The sequence below is a fragment of the Prionailurus bengalensis genome, chromosome C2, assembly GCF_016509475.1.
Source record: "Prionailurus bengalensis isolate Pbe53 chromosome C2, Fcat_Pben_1.1_paternal_pri, whole genome shotgun sequence".
In the NCBI taxonomy this organism is placed as follows: domain Eukaryota; kingdom Metazoa; phylum Chordata; class Mammalia; order Carnivora; family Felidae; genus Prionailurus; species Prionailurus bengalensis.
The window spans coordinates 13220706-13241151 of NC_057350.1; the positions used below are offsets into that span (position 1 = coordinate 13220706).

Consider the following 20446-nt stretch of genomic DNA (forward strand, 5'->3'; position numbering starts at 1 on the left):
TGAAAGGCAAATGACCAATTGGGAGAAAATATTTGCAACATACCAAAACTAAACAGCTAATATCCTTAATATGTTAAAAGTTTGCATAAACCAATAAGAGAAACAGGAGAAAAATGGGGAAAATCATTAACGGTAGGTAATAGAAGAAACACAAATTTTCAATCAAGTATACAAATTATGACTACCCCTAATAGTTACCAAAATGCACTTTTTAAAAGTCACTCCCATACATTGTGTCATTTGGCATAATCTTTCTGAAGTGCAATTTGCAACACGTCAAAAGCCTTCTGAGTATTTATCCTAAGGAATGGCTTACTGATGTACCTATAAGGATGGTAACAGCAGTATCATTTATGTAGGAAAATGTTAAAAATAACCTCAATACACGGCAGTTGGGAACTAGTTTGTACAATTACAGTAACTCTAAATAATGCAATGTTATTTATCACCAAAAATCAAATCTTAAAAGAGTATTTAGGGGGGCCTGGGTGGCTCTGTGGGTTGAACATCCAACTCTTGATTTCAGCTCAGGTCATGATCCCAGGGTCATGGGACTGAGCCCTGTGTCAGGGTCCGTGCTGAGAGTGGAGCCTCCTTGGGATTCTCTCTCTCTCTCTCTCTCTCTCTCTCTCTCCTTCTCTCCCCCACTCGTGTTCTCTCTCTCTCTAAAATAAAAAAAATTTTTTAAAGAATATTTAATAACATGAGAAAATGTTCTCTACATATTAAGACGGGGAAAAAAGTCCAATTGCAACATGAACATTGGAATCTCAATTTTGTAACATACGGGTTCAAAGCAGAAAAAAAAAATCACCTCTATGTATATATGTATATGTGTACATATCTCCGTATCACACGTGCCCAGCCCAAACACCTAAAAATATTCACAGTGATTATTGCTGGGTTGTATGATGACAGGTGATTTTTATTTTCTTCTTTGTGCTTCTGTTTATTTTCCACAAGTAACCAGAGACAAAAACGTTTAATTATTTTTTTTAAAAAAGGGGACAATTGTTAAGGTATTTAAAACAAAAGGGGAGTAGAAAATGAAATGTGATTAGTGTGTGAAATGTGTATTAGTAAAGTATTAGTAAATAATGGCAGCATTATTAATAAAGAGGGTGTATGTAGGTAGCTACGCAAGAAAAAAGACATAGCGATGAATAAATATTAGCCCAGGATTTATTCTGATTGATTAATAACCTCAAATACTCTAGAAGGTACCTGTGACCGGTCCAGTTTAAAGAATTTTAAGACATAAAATACTTGGTCAAAAATCCTTTTACAAATTATTTAAAAAATATTTATAGTTGATTGTATGAAAAACAACTGTTTCATATTAGGTGATTAGTATTTATTTTTAAATACATATGCCCCATTGCAATCTGGAAGACAGCCTAAGTCTGATTACTGGACAGGAACATTGGTTATTTCACACACTAACAGGTGCTTTAATTTAACGGCCTTCTAAGATAAAAAGGAAAAAAAAATCATTCTGGATCTAGGAAAAAAGCATCTCAGAGTAATGAATTCGGCGACAGCACCACAGTCAAATAGCCAATCCCTCCAGAGGGAAATTCAAATTTCATTACGTCAAACTGGGCTTGAAATTACAACTACTGCTCACAATGCTAGTTTTTAATAGAATACAATGTCATCCCGTGGGAATGACACTTCACAAACCTGGAGAAGTGTTTTCAAAACAAATCTGGGTTTTTTTTTTTTATTAGTATTACTAAATATAAATGTTCAACTGAGAACTGAGTCATAGACCAGTATCTCTAATTAAAGTTTTACCCTGGAAGAAAGAATGCACTTAGAAAGCTAGACTTCTACATCAGAGCAGCAGTAATGCTAACTAAAGACCAGATTACAGAAGTGATAACACTTATCTTTATCCGTTTGGTTTCACCCAAGTAGAGTTCAGATAAAATGCTAGAAGAGCCTGACCCCAGACTCCACGGCCAACTTTCCCTGTGGCCTCTTGTTCACCGGGGCACTTCCTCATTCCATTTGCCTCCGATGCCCCTTCTCGACCCAAAGGGAGCTTGGAAAAGCGGGTCGAGGTCCAGAACATCCGCATAGCAAGTAAAGTGAAAGCACCGTGTTTTGCTTTGTCTTTCATAAGTAATCTGCGTTCGTTCTTGTAGGAGGGTTTAACAAGAAGACTCCTAGGGGCTGTTTGGTGGGCTACACAGGACAGGCACCCGCAGATGACCACGATTCAAACTCCTCTCTCCCCTCATATTTTTCCCCCTCCGGCACAAAAGCTAAGACTGAAGGCTAACCAGAGCTACTCAACGCAGCTACCAGTGCCCCTATGTCCTTCATTAAGAAAATCTGCTGCCAGAAGTTATGCATTTATATTTCTATTTAGCATAGTATTCTATGACTTCTATTTAATATGTATATACACACACACGTTTGTGTATATGTATACACATACATACATTTACGTGTGTATGATTTACACATAAACACATACGCGAGGCTCAAGCTTTTCAATTAACAGTGAACCTGTAAAACCAGACCAGAACCACTGCCCACACTTTGAGACTCACAGTGCGCTGTGAAGCTGGCACAGTAGAGCCAGAGGAAAAGCACGCTTCACCCCCCGGGACCACACGCAGAGGCTGTCATCTACAACAAGCACCCCAGTTAGGTCTAGGACTTTGGGTTTTGGCTTATTCATTGCTGATTCATGACCTAATTAGCTGTTCATTGAAACTTTTATTTGAGGAGTGCCTGGGTGGCTTAGTTGGTTAAGCATCTGACTCTTGATTTCAGCTCGGGTCATGATCCCAGGATTGTGGGATTGAGCCCTGCGCCGATCTGTGCTGAGTGTGGAGCCTTCTTAAGATTCATTCTCATTCTCATTTTCTCTCTCTCCCTCTCTCTTTCCCTCTCTCTCTCTCTCTCTCTCTCTCTCTCTCTCTCGGGACACCTGGGTGGTTTAGTCAGTTAACCATCTGACTTTGGTTCAGGTCATGATCTCAAAGTTCATGGGTTTGAGCCCTGCTTTAGGCTCTCTGCTATCAGCAAAAAGTGTGCTTCAGCTCCTTCGTCCCCCTCTCTCTGCCCCCTCCCCAATCTTGTGCATGCTCTCTCTCACTCTCTCTCTCTTTCTGAAGAAAAAAAAAAAATTTAAAGAAAAAGATTCCTGGGGCACCTGGGTGGCTCAGTTGGTTAGGCATCTGACTTCGGCTCAGGTCAGGATCTCACAACTTGTGGATTCAAGCCCCGCGTGGGGCTCTGTGTTGACAGCTCAGAACCTGGAGCCTGCTTCAGATTCTGTGTCTCCCTCTCTCCCTGACCCTCTCCTCTGCTCACACTCTGTCTGTCTCTCTCTCTCTCAAAAATAAACATTAAAACCTTAAAAAAAAAAAAAAAAAGATTCCCTTTGCTCTTCTCCCCTGCTAATGCTCTCTCTTTTAAAAAAAAAATTAATAAAAATAAAAATAATTTTTATTTTTTTTATTTATTTATTTTTTCAACGTTTACTTATTTTTGGGACAGAGAGAGACAGAGCATGAACGGGGGAGGGGCAGAGAGAGTGGGAGACACAGAATCCGAAACAGGCTCCTGGCTCCGAGCCATCAGCCCAGAGCCCGACGCGCGGCTCGAACTTCCGGACTGCGAGATCGTGACCTGGCTGAAGTCGGACGCTTAACCGACTGCGCCACCCAGGCGCCCCTAAAAATAATTGTTAATGCTTTAAAAAACTTGTTTTTATTGAGTGAGAGAGGGCGCAAGTGAGCAGGGGTGGTAAGAGAGAGAGAGAAAGAGAATCCCATGAGGGGCAGAGAGAATGAAAGGAGAGAAGAGGGAGAGAGAGAGAGGGAGAGAGAGAGAGGGAGGGAGGGAGAGAGAGAGAGAGAGAGAGGGAGGGAGGGAGGGAGGGAGAGAGAGAGAGAGAGAGAGAGAGAGAGAGAGAGAAGCAGGGCTTGTGCTCACCCCACGTGGGACCCAGAGTCACGAATCCTGCTAAACTTGAGAGTCCTGGGCCCCACGGGACGGCCAGTCACTCTGCAAAATCAGTACAACAGTACCTACCATAAAAGTCCACTGTAAGGAAAAAATTACATCATGCAGCGAAGCATCTAGGACATAGCCCAGCAGATGGTACAAGATCCGTAAGTGTTTGTGATTATTATTGTTATCAGTATTACATCCACGTGCTGAAAGCAAAGAGCAAGCACTCATCGTTTTGCTGCAGGTTTTCGGTGATTCGGAAGGCCATGAAATCCCTGGGTTGCTCCACACACACGAAGGATTCGCTGGGATCTGACTGCATCCGACCATCCCTACCCAGAAATAGTTAAGACTCCTGGAGGGCACGACATGCCCTTGCTTCCTCTGCCCTCAGCACCCCGCTCTGTGCTCAGTGGGTGCCCATCACTGCCGTCCACTCTCCCGTGTTCCATTCGCAGAGCTCGGCAAACAGCAGGAAGCGACCGAGAGAGCGCCTTCGTGAAACAAGAGTGGCTCAACAGAGGCAGAACGAAAGCCAGATGCCTTCCCGGAAAGCCACGGGATGGGATGTAACCGCACAAGAACTCAACACGGGATAAAAATGGCAGAAGTAACGCAAAGAGGGAGATGAAAAGCAATCGAATGGCTCAGAGAACGGGCAGGAGAAGCAAGCAGGGTGGCAAAATGTTTTGGCAGCGATTTGGTTTAGGAGACCGATCCACTTACTTAAAAATTATAGTCCAAGAGACAGATCCAAACCTCCATATATCTCCATGGGCAACATCCAAAAAAAAATGTATGTTTGCAAATAGCAACTCTGCCCATCTGTCGCGGTGTCGGCATATTTTCTCTGGGAAGAGCTGAGGGTCCATCAACAGCCCCATGACACAGCAAGATATGCTTCTGCTTCTGGCTGGTCACCTGTCACTCTGCTACCTAGGCGCCTTCCTTAACAAATCCCTGCAAAAGACACAGCTGTTCCGGGGCCGGGGTTTTCTCCCAAAGAACGCCGGCTGGACAACCTGTCCAATCACCTCACCCCTCACACATGCGTACCCACGCACTGCAAGGACTGGAGAGACAGCACCTGAGGAACCAGTCCCCGCCAGCTCAGGTTATCCACAGACCACCTTCGTGTCCTGGGAACATCAAAGCATTCTCTGATGCATCCAGAAAATATTCACGATGCACCTTGTCTGTTCCAGGTACTATTCCAGACACCAGGGAGAGAGTGGCGATCCCTTCCTCACGGGGCTTACGGTCCAGTGGGGAGACAAACAACAAACACATCAACACATAAATATTTACCAGGGGATCAGATGACGTCATGGGTTGAATTTTGTCCTCCCCAAATTCCTGTCTTTAAGTCTTGTCTTAATCTGTCTGAGCTGCTATAACAAAATACCACAGATGGGGTGGCTTAGAAACAACACAAATTTATTTCTCATGGTTTTGGAGGTTTCAAGGTCACAATCAAGGAGCTTACAGATTGGGCGTCTGGTGCAAGTTCTCTTTCTGGTTCACAGACAGTCATCTTGTTGTATTCTTGTGGGGGGTCAAGGGAGATTTCTGGGGTCTCTTCTACAGTTTTATTCATGCAGGCTCTGCCTCATGCCTAATCACTTCCTAAAGATCCCACCATCACTGGAGCTTCAGCTCCAACATATGAATTCTAGGGGGACATAACCATTCAGACGATAGCAAGTCCTAACTCCCAGTACTTCAGACTGTGACCTGATTTGGACATACAGTCTTTCTTAATTTTTTTCTTTTTTTCTTTTAGAGAGAGAATACAAGTGGGGGAGAGGGACTGAGGTAAAGAGAGGGAGAATCTTAAGCAGGCTCCACACTCAGCCCAACTCAGGGCTCAATTCGATGACCCTAGGATCATGACCTCAGCCAAAGTCAAGAGTCAGATCCTCAACCGACTGAGCCCCCCAAGTGCCCCCTGGACATACAGCCTTTACAGAGGTAATCAAGTTAAAGTAAGATCATTAGGATGGGCTCTAATTTAATATAGCTGGCGTCCTTCTAAAAAGAGGAAATGAGGATACAGAGACAGACACATGCACAAGGAAGATGACGGAAGAGTCACAGGGAAAACACAGTCATCTGCAAGCCAACGAGAGAGGCCTGGAACAGATTCCCCTTTACAGCCCTCAGAAAGAACCAGCTCCACTGGCACCTTGATTTTGGACTTTTAGTCTCCAGAGCTGTGTGGCAACGTGGCGTCTGGGTGGCTCAGTCGGTTCAGCATCCGACTCTTGGTTTTGGCTCAGGTCATGATCTCACAGTTTGTGGGCTCGAGCCCCATGTCAGGCTCCATGCTGATGGTATAGAGCCTGCTTGGTATTCTTTCTCCCTCTGTCTCTGCCCCTCCCCTTCTCTCTCCCTCTCAAAATAAACTTTCTCTCTCCCTCTCAAAATAAAAAATAAACTTAGGAAAAAGGGGGGGGGGTACCTGGGTGGCTCAGTCAGTTAAGCGTCTGACTTCAGCTCAGGTCATGATCTCATGGTTGGTGAGTTTGAGCCCCAGGTCGGGCTCTGTGCTGACGGCTCAGAGCCTGGAGCCTGCTTCAGATTCTGTGTCTCCCTCTCTCTCTGCCCCTACCCCGCTCATGTTCTCCCTCTCTCTCTCTCTCTCTCTCTCTCTCTCTCTCTCCCCCCCTCAGAAATAAAATAAACATTAAAATTAAATTAATTTAATTAATTAATTTAATTTAATTTAATAAACATTAAAATTAAAAAAAAAAAAAAAAAAAAAGAATGGGGCACCTGGGTGGCTCAGTCGGTTAAGTGCCTGACTTTGGCTCAGGTCATGATCTCACTGTTCGTGAGTTCAAGCCCCGCATCAGGCTCTGTGCGGACAGCTCAGAGCCTGGAGCCTGCTTTGGATTCTGTCTCCTCTGTCTCTGTCCTTTGCCTGCTCATACTGTCTCTCTCTGCCTCTCAAAAAATAAATGCTAAAACATTTAAAAAAAAAAAAAAAAAAAGAACTGTGTGACAATAAATTTAAGTTTGAGCCACCCAGTGTGTGGCACAGCAGCCCCCAGCAAACTAATAGAGGGGATGAGAAGCACTTTGAGGAAGGACAAAGCAGGGTGAAGAAGGGGCAGAAAGCAACAAGCGTCATCAGAACAAGGTCATGCTGACCTCTAGGATTCCAAACACCAGGGCCCACGTGTTCAGCCCACGAGCACCACTCTCCAGAGGGCTTATGGGTAGACAAAAGATCCCACAGGGTCCCAAGGCATATTTTTACCCAAGTGCCTACCCTTGACTTAGCGCACTTTATGTCCAAGTTAAGTGGCAAAAGTTTTCATTTCCCTCCATATTCCTCTTTTTCTTTCTTATCAACCACCCACCAAAAAATTCTTTCTATTGACTTTCCCCTGAAGAGATCATGGGACCAGGATTCAGAGTTGTCCCAGCAAAAGTCAAGGTTTTCCAAAGATGTGTCTACACTCTATCATGCCCTATGCCCATGACCCAGGCAAAGAGGGAGCAGGGGGTCAGAATCACATGCCTAGTCCAAGGTCATGGTTGTAGAACCAGCCTGCCTGGTCTGAGTGTTATCTGCAATTTCAGCCCAATCAGCACAGGAGCTAGCAAACCAAGGTGACTCAAATCTTCATTCCAACAATGCACAAACCTCCATTCAGTCAGCAGAGTCGACAGAGGTGGGCAACGAAGCATTGGCTCTTAATATTCTGCGGGTAAATAACACCTTTTAGAATCCAATGGAAGTCATGGACACTCTCCCCGGAAATATAATTATCCACAAACAACTTATAGGGGTTCATAGACCTGCAAAGCTCACCTACGGTCCCTCTCTAGTTTGTGGGGTCCAGGGATATAACCTCTGTGATGGCAAAAATCACCAGGAAACAAGGACAAAGATTAAGCAGGCAGCAGGAGAAGATAGTTGCAAAATCTGTCACTGTCCTTAACATACAAAGGGTGTCTATAAACTGAGAAGAAAAAGACCAAAAACCCAGACGCGAATGGTGGACAGGAACAACGAACAGCAATGACATGCAAATTGTTGTTAAACATGAAAATATGCTCAGTGTCCTTGTAAATAAGAGAAACTGTAAAGAGGGGCACCTGGGTGGCTCAGTCGTGAGCATCTGACTTCGGCTCAGGTCATGATCTCACGGCTCGTGGGTTCGAGCCCTGCATCGGGCTCTGTGCTGATGGCTCAGAGCCTGGAGCCTGCTTCAGATTCTGTGTCTCCCTCTCTCTCTGCCCCTCGCCTGCTCACACTCTGTCTCCCTCTCTCTCAAAAATAAATAAACGTTAAAATTTTTTTTAAAAAAAGAGAGAGAAACTGTAAGGAAAACTGGATATCTTGTTTAATCTACTAGATTAGCAAAGATCAAAAAGTTTAAAGAATGCCTTGTGTTGACAAAGATATGGAAAGATACCCTCCACACACACACACACACACACACACACACACACACACACACACACACCATGTTAGGCTGACATGTGCAGAAACTGGCCAAACTCTATGGAAGGCAATTTGACAGTATTTATTAACAGTTAAAAACAGTCATACCCTTTCACCAAAGACTGGGAACTTATCCCTCAACTATACTTGAAACGTTTACAAAATAATGAGCACAGATGTTTACTGCAGCAGGGTTTGAGAATAACAAAAATTGGATACAACCTAAATGTCCATTCTTTAATTGCCTTTAATTCTTTAAGTAACGTCCATGGACTTCACCAACAGGGAATAATACAGTAAATACGTTAGCTCCATACCATGAATAAAATGCAGCAATTAAAAATAGTGAGGGGGCGCCTGGATGGCTCAGTCAGTTAAGCGTCTGACTCTTGGTTTCGGTTCAGGTCAGGATGTCACGGTTGCATGGGTTCGAGCCCCGCGTCGGGCTCTGTGCTGACAATGTGGAGCCTGCCTGGGATCCTCTCTCTCCCTCTCTCTCTGCCCCTCCCCCACTTGTGCTGTCTCCCTCAAAATAAATAAATAAACAAAAAAATTATAATGAGGCAATCCCATAGTCGTTTGGGGGAAGGATGTTCCACACGTATTACTAAGCGAAAAAGGCAAGACACTGAACAGCATTTACGGTGTAAAAAAGTATACCTTTCTATACATTTACAATAACACACAAAAACGACTAAAACCCAAAAAGAACGCACTAACGAGGAAGTGCATAGCTAAGCAGGGAAGGGCCAGCATAGTGAGGGGGTAAGTGGACGTTAAGAAATGGCTCTGACCCAAGTAGTCTTTGGTCCCCCCGAATGTCCCAAATCATTAACTCTAATTGACAACAGTCCAGTTTCCCACAACAACTTCTCCCAAAGCCCAGAATGGATTGGGGGCGGGGGGGGGGGGGTCTCTCCCACTGTCTCTGAACTAGACACACTGGTCGACAAGTTAGCCAAACTCCGTTGACACAACGTTCTCCAGAGAAAACACAGAGAACACGTAAAAGTATCCTAAAAGCACCCCCCCGCACACCCACACACAACAGAGCCCCCAAGAATTCCAACCGAAGAGAAACCTGCAGCCAGAACATCTCCCAAGACACTGAGAGGGTTTGGAGTGGAGACCCCGTGGATGCTCCCTCGTTTCAGGTTGAGAGGGATCACAACGGGTCAGCAAGGTAGGGCGGGAAAGCTGTCCACTTTCTTTATGGAAACAGCCAGGTCTCTGATTCAGACTCCCTCCCACCCGGGGCCCTGGCCCTATCTCCCCCAGGAAGCAGTGGACACCGGGCCCCCCGCCTTCTGGCCTTCAGAACTGTGATGGGATAAAATTAAGCCCCCTAGTGTATGGCTATTTGTTCCAAAGCCCTAAGAGCACAGATGTGAAGGCCAGAGGGAAAACCTACTCAGGGCTTTCCTCTGCTTCATCAACAGAGGTATGAACACCAGCAAGTTGGTTCCCGTCTGCTCAGGGCACCGCAAGTATATAGTGAGAAAATGCCCAGAAGACCCCCAAATAAGCCCCAAAACGCGCCACACCACGGAGAGGTGGCACTCGTGATACAGGAGATGCAGTGGCTCTGCCCACCTTTGTAGAGGTTATCAGCCTCCTCCAGGGCTGGAGGCCCCGAGGTTCACCTCCTTCCTCCTGGTCATCTTACCAGCCAGCAAGCCCCCCATCGGAGAGCGTGAAATTCAATTCAGGTCAGCACTCAAAGCGGCCAGGGCCCCGGGGCTGAGCAGAGGAAGAGGTTTCACCAGTTTGCTAAAAATAAGGCTTGGGGGTTTATCTATGGGTTTCAATTAGCCAAGGGAGCAGGTCACTTGGTTACCATGAATAATCCAGAGGGGGGTGTAGATCCCGAGGAGGTAAATGATACTTCGTGCCCAAATCACCTGGTCACAGAGAACACCCAGCCTGCCCATCCCTCTGGGGCAGACACAGCTGCCGCTCCCCATGCCTTCAGGGGGGACAATCACCCTGATGGGGAGGCGGCCATCCCGCCCTGGAACAGCCAGAACAGAACGCTGTCGTCGAACTCAGCCTGTACGGTGACTCAACACCTGCGGACGAAATTTAGGGTTGCACGGCTCTTCCTGGGCACCGCTCAGCACTGCTGTGCCAACGCAAGGCTCCCTTTGAAGTCCACGGGACCCGAGCATCAATGAGCACGAAGAACTGAGCCCTACGTGCCAATTTCCATCACTCACACATACTTGAAAAAGATGAGACAGGGCAGGAAGTTCAGAAAGAATGCGCCCGCCACTGCAGCGTGCAATCTCGGAAATTATAGGCGCTGCCTTGTCACACGCGACACACAGAGCAGGTGTTTTTGCCAAACGCCTCCTTCTTGCCAAGAGATCCCTGCTGAGGATTAATAGGAATTTCCAGTTCTCGAAGCATTTCTTGTTCCTCAGAGCTATTACCCCTAAATTTCTAGCACTTCAAAAAAGAAAAAAAAAACCCACAGGATTTAGCACCTGTTTGTTTCAGAAATACTTGCTAAAAACAGATCTGCCAAAAGGCCATCTCTAAAATTAGTCCTATTTCCTGTTCTGCAACACGTAGTAATTTCTATTTTTAGTAACTCCTTCACTCCAGGTATCTGGCACTGTCGTGCTCAAAGCATCATTACCGGCAACTTAGGAAGGAGGCAACCCTTATTTTAAGGCCCAAAATAGCTCCGCCTTATTTTCCTTTTTTTAAGCAAAGGGTAGGACAAGATATTGAGACATCTTAGCCAATCATTTCTGTGCCCACCCTTGTACCTTAGAAGGACTTAATCACAGGGGCGCCTGGGTGGCTCAGTCGGATAAGCGTCCGACTTCGGCTCAGGTCATGATCTCACGGTCTGTGAGTTCGAGCCCTGCGTTGGGCTCTGTGCTGACAGCTCAGAGCCTGGAGCCTGTTTCAGATTCTGTGTCTCCCTCTGTCTCTGACCCTCCCCTGTTCATGCTCTCTCTCTCTCTCTTTCTCAAAAATAAATAAATGTCAAAAAAAATTAAAAAAAAAAAAAAAAGAAAGACTTAATCACAAAAGGAGATAACTGTGGCCTCCACCATTTTCCCCTTCGTGCGGTTCTGCCTATAAAACCAGCTCTCTACCTGAGGTCTACCTTGCTTTTTCTCTGTAAGCCTTTCCTTTATTTTACCAAGTTTTTTAAAAAATGTAACAATAACCTATTATGTGCCCAAATGATGCATTTCATAGGTATCAGGGAACAATCTCAGTGACAGCAAGCCCAACCTCTCTGGGTCTTTCAAAGTCATCACTCAGTACCAGCCCCCCCCCCCCCAGCCCCCGTTCAACAACTTTGCTCTTGGTCTCAACGCCACACAAAACACTTTTCAAAATCTGATTTTGTGGTCAGTTTTCCTCCTCCTCCTATCATCAGGCTCCTTTAGTCACAGACACTGTCCTCAGAGCAGACCAGTTAAGAGCCTCACACGCCCAAGTGAATTATTTATTTTCAAAGCCGTATTAACAGAGAGGACGTCCACTCAGAGCCGAAGGCAGGCAAAAGTGGGTGTCACCCAAACCCATTCTTTCTTTTCAAGCAGTAACAAGGCCATCTAGATTCAAATGACTCTCAAACAAACCACTTCAGGGGAAAGGCTGGCAACTTGCCGTCCGGGAGACAGTGGCGGGAAAGGAAGCCTCTTGATGAGACAGAATTGAAAGTCAGGTAAGGGTGGTTTTCAGTCATCTGGACTGGGCAGTAACATCCGGCAAGGCACGGGGAGGTTCCTGCCCAAATCGTTTTGGAAATGTGCACCAAGTCGAAATGCAACACACACACGCACACACACTCACGCACCCCAAGCGTCCCAAACCAGCAGTACCCTGGGTTTTGGTATGAACCACCCAAAACACAGCGCATAGTTTGAGACTGCACCTGTGAAGTCCAAGGCCAAACATGGGTACCCCGTGTACTTCCCTTTCTCCACCCCGGCTTTCAACTTTTTCAAGGGCTGATTCCCCACAAGCTGCCTTGGATCCTGCCACTGAGGGGATGGCACCAGGGCGTGCATCCATTTCTTACTACAGTGTTCGTGACTTCATTCCCCTCCCACTGTGATCTATGTCCTTTAAAACAGGAAGCAAAGGACAAAAGTGGCGTGCTCTATCCAAAGTATGCACTCCATAAAGGGGGGCAGTATTGGGATGAGAGGCTTTCCAGGGCCGTTGACATCACACTGTGAGGGACACCTCATTTCCCTTCCCCCAGAGTACTGTCACTTCAAGGTCTCCCCTTGCTAGGCTCCCATGAGTACCCCGTCTCCAGCCTGAAAAGCCTCTTCCTAGCTCACCTTGGAAAAAGAGGGCAAGGCTGCACAGAGTAGGAGGTTGACTTCACCTTCGTTTGGCTTTCGTAAGACAATATCCAGAGCGCGTGTGGATGGGGACTCACAAACTCAGCAATCCTTCCCAAAGTCGTGCATACACACACACACACACACACACACACACACACACACACACACAATTTTAATCTCTACGATCTGCCAAAACCCTAATCTATTAGTTAAGCATCAAAGGTGTTGGATTTGGGAGATAAAAGCTATGAATGACACCCATTGTTTCCTTAAAGCAGGCAATTAAGCGAACTAAAATCCAGATTTCTCACGATGCTTGTACCCCCTGAAGCACTGATTCTCCTGGCTGGAGAACAACACATCAGAATAATCTCCCCAACATCCTCCCCCACCCTAGGAACCACCTTCAGTAACTAGAGCCAATCCAACAGCCTGAGAATGACAATTTTATATCCAATTAGTGCCACACACCCCCTGCTGAGATGAGGTGGAATTCATCATTTATGAAAGATGGGACAGCAGAGAAAGGGCATGAACACCTAAGGGTGAAGAAAGCTCCTCATCAGGACCCCATTTGGGCAAGAGCACCCTGCATCCAGGCTGTCCTGGGGGCCCAGCACAGAGCTCCAGAAGCTCCGGACCGGGGCTGAGCTGTGAGTGCACCCTCGCCCAGTTCGGCCAAGGCTAACAGCCTTATGTTACGGAGCAAAAATGCACCGGTGAGGAGCTGGAGGCACCACGAGGCATGGGAAAGTGGAGAGAAGCCAGAAGAGGCTGAGCGGTAGGGCAGGCGAGATGAATGTGCTCGTCACGCTGCCCATATGCCGTCGATATAAAGTCTCGTCCCTTTCTGCTAAGGTTCAAGCGGGAACATGCACAACCAGACTGAATTCCGAAATGTCTCAAAGGAAAATCAAGTTCTACCACCCATGCTGGCAGGGATTTACCCAGGGATGGGGAAGTGAGCGCACTGTAGTTAGCAAGCAGGGGGGGAGGGGGGGCCCCCCGGGCTGTGCCGGGTGCACAAGTTGGCCAGTCCTCCTGGAGCCAAAGGAGTGAAGTATGCGGTGCTCCCTTCGGACTAGAATGAGGTTAGGAGTGTTTTTTCTTCTTCTTTGAAGAATTACTCAATTTGGTGAGTTCATTCCGCACACTCCTGTTTTACATGGAAATTCAAGCAAGAGGCACTTTTTAAACTACCCACTCTAACCCCACCTACCCAAAACAAAGGTACCCCACTTGGAGCAACAGGTAGGAATAGATGGCCAGTGACAAGGGTGATAGAGACCTGCACTCAAATCCAAGGGGCTTCAGGGCACAGTGGAGAAAGGAGGAGGGAACCCAAAGCTGGTGAGGCCAGGGACAGACGGGCAGGCCAGCTGGCTCTGGCATCAGGGGTCCAGTGTATGGCATTCCCAGGGACACCCAGGCTGGGAGGACGACCCCAGGTCAGTGGGCGGAAGGGTAGGTAGGAAGTCTATAGCTTCCCGATCCCCCCCCTCCCCCCACAGGGCTGATGCTTCCCTGATCAATGAGCCACTCCAAGCCTCAGAGGAGAGCAGGGGAGTCTTGAGGCTGAGACGACCATGAGCTTGCCCCAAAACTTGGGCAACTCCCAGGCTGGGGCAGCCTCACCGCTTGGGGTGACCCCGTGCCTCTCACCTCCAAAGTAAGTCATCATGTCTTGGGGTTCTCGCAGTTCTAAGTCACAACTGAGATCTACCTCGGCAGCACCTAGCAAGGGTTCACAACCGTCTAACTTCTCACAAGTCCGGAGAGGGTGCCCCTCTAGGTCTCTGGGTCTCCTCCTTTGCTTTCCCTTCTCCAAAGATATGAAGGCGCCTCCCAAGCTCTGAAATCTGGGGGTATCAGTGTGCTCCCTGCAGGAGCGGGTCCTTACTGAAGCTCCCACCCAGGGGCTGAGGGGAACGGGGGAGGGATAGAGGGAAGGAGATGGGAATGGCTGAGGGTGGAGGGGTGGGAGATACCCGACAGCAGGAGTGGGAGGGAACGGGTGGGTGAAGGGGGGCCATGTGAAAACCCTCGTCTGAGCACGAAAAACTTCCCTAGCTGCCCCCAGCCCACAGGTGGAAAAGGCCCCTGGGGTCTCAGCCTTCTCCCAGCTCCTAAGCCCAGGAGGGAAAATCGGACTCGCAGCTCCCCAAGAGGCTCTCCCACCCTCAACATAGTGGCCCGCGCGCGCAACATAATGGCCTGGCTCCTGTCGCTCCGCAGATCTGGGGCCCCTGCGGACGCCAAGGGCAGAACCCCTCCACGACCCCCCCCCCACGCGCTGGTGCCCACCAGGCGGCGCCCTTCGAGGAGCAAAAAGGCAGCAGGCGGCTTCGCGGGTCAACGAGCCGCCCCCACCGGGGAAGCCGACCCCAGACCGCCCCCCGCCCCGGGAAAGGCCGGCAGTCCGGCCGCGGGGGCCCGCGCGGGCGTTTGGCTCGTCCCCTCTTTCCACCCGCGAGGAAAAAACGGGATGAGGGGAGGCGCCGGGACTACGGGACTGGACTCCCCGCGCAGTGCTCCCGGCAGGGTCCCCGCGGCCACCCCCCCCCCGCCACCCCGCCCCGGGGCCCGCGCCCCGGGCGGCTCACCTTCTCTCCGGTCAGCACGTGCAGCCCCTCGCGCACCTTGGCGAAGGAGCCCTCGCCCAGCTTCCTGCTGCCGATGAGGTAGTTGCCCACGCGCTTGTGGTGCTGGAAGTCGCGGAGCCGCTCGCGGGGCACGCCGCTCACCCAGGCGGGCAGGAAACTTCCCTCGCAGGCCGCCGCCGGCCTGGCCGCGTCCTCGGCGCCGCCGCCGCCCCCGGGCGCCGCAGGCTCGCCCAGCAGCCCGTCCCCCGCCGCCGCCGGCATCGCGCTCGCCCGTGGCCCGCCGGCTCCGCTCGGCTCCCGCGCTCGCGGCTCCTCCTCCGCCGCCGCCGCCGCCGCCGCCGCCGCCGCCGGCGCCGCCGCCTCCTCCGGCCGCCCGGGCTCCTCCCGCCGCCGCCCTGGGCCCGGCCCCGCCCGGCCCGCGTCTCCCGCGCCCCGGGCCGCCGCCGCGCGCCGCGCGCAGACAATAGCCGGCGACGGGGTGTCGGGGACCCGCCCCCAAGAAGTTCTTCTTCGGAGGGTCGCCCGGGCCCCCGCCCGGGTCCCGTGCGGCGGCTGATGACAGTCGCCCCGCTCGCGCGCGCGCGAGGAGCCGGGCTGGCGGGGGGCGCGGTCGGGTACCGGGTCCCGGAGTCCGGGCGCCTCCGCAGCCTCCGCCCTGCCGCCGCCGGCTGGCCCGCGCGGGCTCGGGGCCGGCTCGCTCGTCCTAGCTGCGCGCCGGGGGAGCGCTCCCGCCCGAGAGCAGCGCGCGGCGGGCTGCAGGCGCCCTCTGGAAGGCAGCAGAAGAAAGCCCCATTCAGTTTGAATTTGCAGAAATTCAATCCGGTCGCGGGCGGCGGGAACAGATGCGAGCTCCGCTCCGCAGCCTGTGCACTTTCAAATCCCTCGTAGCCCCTCCTTCCCCCGCGCGCAACAGCCAAACTCGACCCTCGCTGGAGAGGGGAGGGCGCGGGGAGGGGAGCGGCGGAGTGGGCGGCGGAGGCACCTGAGCGCCAGACAGGGGGACCCCGCGCGGCCTCGCAGACGCGCGCTCCCGGGCCGCCGGAGTCGGGCTCCTCCGGCTGCGCCTCTCGCCCGGATTCTGGGCTTGGGCTTTCTGGACCTTTCGGCGATGAAATCCACCCCCCACCCCCAGCCGCACCCACCCGGGGCAGGAGGAAGGGAGGGCCGAGGGAGGGCTCTCGAAGCCAGTGGACTGGGTTTAGGTGCTAGGTGTCCAGTCCGGGGCCTGGCACACAGTAGGGCCCTGTGGACCCTGGATCGATGGGTCTGTCCGGGCTCGCGCGCAGACCCGATCGCTGGGTTGGAGGAGGAGCAGCCGCAACAATAATAGTGGCGGCAGCAACGTAGGAACCTGGGCGTTTGCTGCCTCTGCTTGTGCGTTTACACCTTTGCTTTCCATCGAAACGAAGCCGGTGATTGCAGGAGGAGGTGGATCCGCGCCCCCTGCTCCTGAAGGCTTTTGTTCTGTGCGCGCCGTGACTGTGCTCATCCCTCATAAACAAGTGCAGCTGCCCAGACGACTCTGATTTTCTCCAGCACCCCCAACGCCTTCCCGAACCAAACATGAAGAATCTCGGGAGGGAGAAGCTTGAGGGAGGGGGAGGTACGTGAAGGGAAGCGTTTACAAAATACTACCTGTTGAGCAGCCAGATAAAAGGCGCCGGCGTTTAATGCATACTTAACCCCTGGCATCGCATCAGAGTTGAAAGGAGGATTCGGTCCTAATCAAGTTCCTTAATTGACTCCTCGGTGAATGAGTGTGGCACGATCCCCCTCAGTGCTCTGATTTGGGGCGGGTGGGGCACAGCTGTCATTGATTCACTTGGGGGGGTCCTCTGACCCATCTGAAAGGCAACGCAGAGAAACGCCTATTTTAAATAGATCTAACGTGGAACACGCTGTAGTCATCTACTCACAAGTTACGAGTCACCAGCCTCGTTAATGACTGAGCTTGTGTTTTCTGTCCGGCTTCTCATTGTCCCCGTTTTCCAATATTACATGTTTTTCGAATGTTTTTTCTTGCTATGCTTACAAGGCTGTGCCACCACCCTACCGCCCACAATTTCTGCAAAACCAATCGCTTTAATGCCTCTTGACTCAACAAATTTGAGGACAGTTACATGGGGGGGGGGGGGGGAGCGCTGTATGACCCGTGCTAGTGCATGCAAAGTAAAATGGCCAACAAATGTCTAGTGAATGAAGAATATAGAGCTCCCTTTGGGGTCATAACCATTCTGAATCACGTTTTGGAGTTTCCCCCAATGTTGTTTATTAATAAAGTATGATTTTTTTTTTAATTTTAGGACATTGTATATGAAAATTTGGAGGTTCCTTTATTATGGTATAAGGCAAATTTCAGAGACAAAGTTATCTTCTTGGCCTTAAAAAAAAGTTAGCCTCAGTCACAAAATGGTTGAAGATGTTTACAGTAGAGATTTTCTTTCCTTTTAATTATGCTCTCAGGGTAGAGGTCAGAAAAGGGGAGAGAAAATCCAGGGGCGCCTGGGCGACTCAATTGGGTAAGCATCCGACTTCCACTCAGGCTATGATCTCACAGTTTGTGAGTTCGAGCCCAGGTCATGATCTCATGGTTTGTGAGTTTGAGCCCTGCATCGGGCTCTGTGCTGACAGCTCAGAGCCTGGAGCCTGCTTCGGATTCTGTGTCTCCCTCTCTCTCTCTCTGCCCCTCCCACACTCATGCTTGCTCTCTCTCTCTCTCTCAAAAATAAACATCAAAAAATTAAAAAAAAAAAAAAAAAGGAAAAAGAAAAAAAAGAAGGGGCCCTGGGTGGCTCAGTCGGTTAAGCGTCTGACTTCGGCTCAGGTCATGATCTCATGGTTCGTGGGTTCAAGCCCCGCGTCGGGCTCTGTGCTGACAGCTCGGAGCCTGGAGCCTGCTTCTGATTCTGTGTATCCCTCTCCCTCTGCCCCTCCCCTGCTCACACTCTGTCTCTGTCTCTCAAAAATAAATAAATGTAAAAAGAAATAAGAAGAAGAAGAGAGAAAATCCAGGCCCATTAAATCTTTTTCAAGCTTGATGCCCGGGTTTGATTCAAGTTCACTGCTAATTCCATCAGCTGGGATGAATGCCAAAGAGAAGTCCAAATCCTACCCCTGCCTGAGCTTAGGAACTGGCATTTGAACTATAGGTCCTATTCTCTGAAGTGGTCTTGGTTAAAAAGGAAACACCCCAGAAATTCCTTTATGTAAAACAAATTAGTACCCCAAACAATCTATTGCTCTCATAGATGTGCAGAAAACATGCGGTTGAAAAGCAACCGTGCAGCATTGAAGATTCTCTATGAATTATCCTCAACTAGATTTCTCATCCTCCTGAGGGATCTCCCTGGGCACTGCATTTCAGTGATCTTCATCCAGAATAGGGCTTCCTCGCCTCTGCACCTCTCCTTATGCCAAACCCACCGCACCAGTCTGCTGCCGACCCATTTCTACCCAGCACAGACGTTCCCTGTCCCATGATACCCTACCAGGGGCTCATCACTGCTCCAACCTCTTTTACTATATATCACTCATTTCATACTTGTGTGTACTTCGTTACTTACCACGAGTGTCTTTCTCCCCTCTTAGGCTCACTGAGAACCTAAGGAGCTGTGCCTTAATTTATATTTTATTTGCCCCAGGGCACCTAACACGGTGCCCAAGACGCAGTCCTTCCTTATTCAATAAATATTTGTTGAATAAATGAATGAAAGTAACCATTCACTAATTCTCCAGTGAGTAGAGTTTCGTGGCTCCTGACAGCAAAACTCCATCTGTCCCAGGGAGGAACATTTCTAGTAAGTCTCTAAAAGCATTTGCAGTTAGATTGTTGGTTGCCGTTGAGGGGTCGACTGAAACCATTTGTCTTGCCAAAGATGAGCCAGTGAGTAACTTGGGTGAGTGACCCCGGTAAGAAACATGACCGATTACGGTGGCCTGGAAAGCCACAAAAAGCTTTGTCCCATGGACTCCTACCAGCCGCTTCCTTCCTTCCCATCCCCTGCCTCCATATGGCTGGCGACTGTCTGTGTGCTCCCACAGAACGCCAGCTAGGAGACCCAGCTGGAAGCAGTCAAAGACAATTAGAAGTAATCAGGCTGGCACGGCCAGGAAATGAAAGTTGGCTAGAGGGGGTTAGGCTGGCAGAAGCTGGCTGGTGACTGGAGAAGGAACCAAGAGTGAAGCAAAGACAGCAGGCACGAATAAACTCTGCCTGGAAGACATTTTGTGAGCTCTACTCGTTAATTCTCCCCCAACGAAGGTGCCAATAAATTCTAGAGGCAGGATTTGCACCCATGTCCCCAGAGTTCATGTCCGCCACTATTCTGTCGCAACATCCAGCTGCTGAATGCGCCCCGTGCAGGGCTGAGGAAGGAAGGATTCCTCAGAAATAAAGGCGTGTGTGGAAGCGGCCTAGTGTCGTGCTGGAGAGCAAGGTGCCTGCCACACCCCACAATGAAGCACTTCTCTGGAAATGAATCGTGACTCACCCCCTCTCTGTGCCTCGGTTTCCTTCATCTGTAAAGCTGCGATTTTAAGGAAGTACAAGGATTGAGTGAGATTGTGCACCCAAGGCCTTCAGCCTGGTGCCTGGCACTTATAAGCATCTAGTGACCATTATCAATACTCCTTTTGATACCGTTATTAATAGTACATTAACAATTAATTAATACTAATTAATTAATTAATAATTATTTTAAAATATCAATAAATATTATATATTATATTATTTTATATGATAGATTATATAAACATAATCTATTATATATAATATTTGTACAATGTTAATGTTATTAATAATATTAATACATATTTAAAAATATTAATGATTAATGCTTAATGATTAATTAATTAATAATTAATTAATACTACATTAATACATCTCAACACATGCGAGTCATGCGAGAATGGCCCAGAATTCCACCAACACAGTTGTCTCTGTTGCTGAGGAACTCAAAGCATTTTCTCCAGGTTGGACTTCTTCCCTGAATCCAGACTTGTGTAGCCAGTCTTCTTCATCTCACAAGGCTGCTGGGATCTCAGACTGAACCTGGGCTCACCTCCTCACACACACACACACACACACACACACA

At 49.3% G+C, this 20446-nt stretch overlaps 1 protein-coding gene across 1 annotated transcript in view; it reads right to left on the reverse strand.

Moving 5' to 3' along the window:
* HUNK (hormonally up-regulated Neu-associated kinase) overlaps positions 1-15614 on the reverse strand; it is a 111463-nt gene extending 95849 nt beyond the window's left edge. Inside the window, exon 1 of the mRNA XM_043593745.1 lies at positions 15354-15614. Coding sequence (XP_043449680.1) covers positions 15354-15614 — 261 coding nt within the window. The remainder of the gene's footprint in view (positions 1-15353) is intronic.
* Between the last annotated feature and the right edge of the window lie 4832 nt (positions 15615-20446).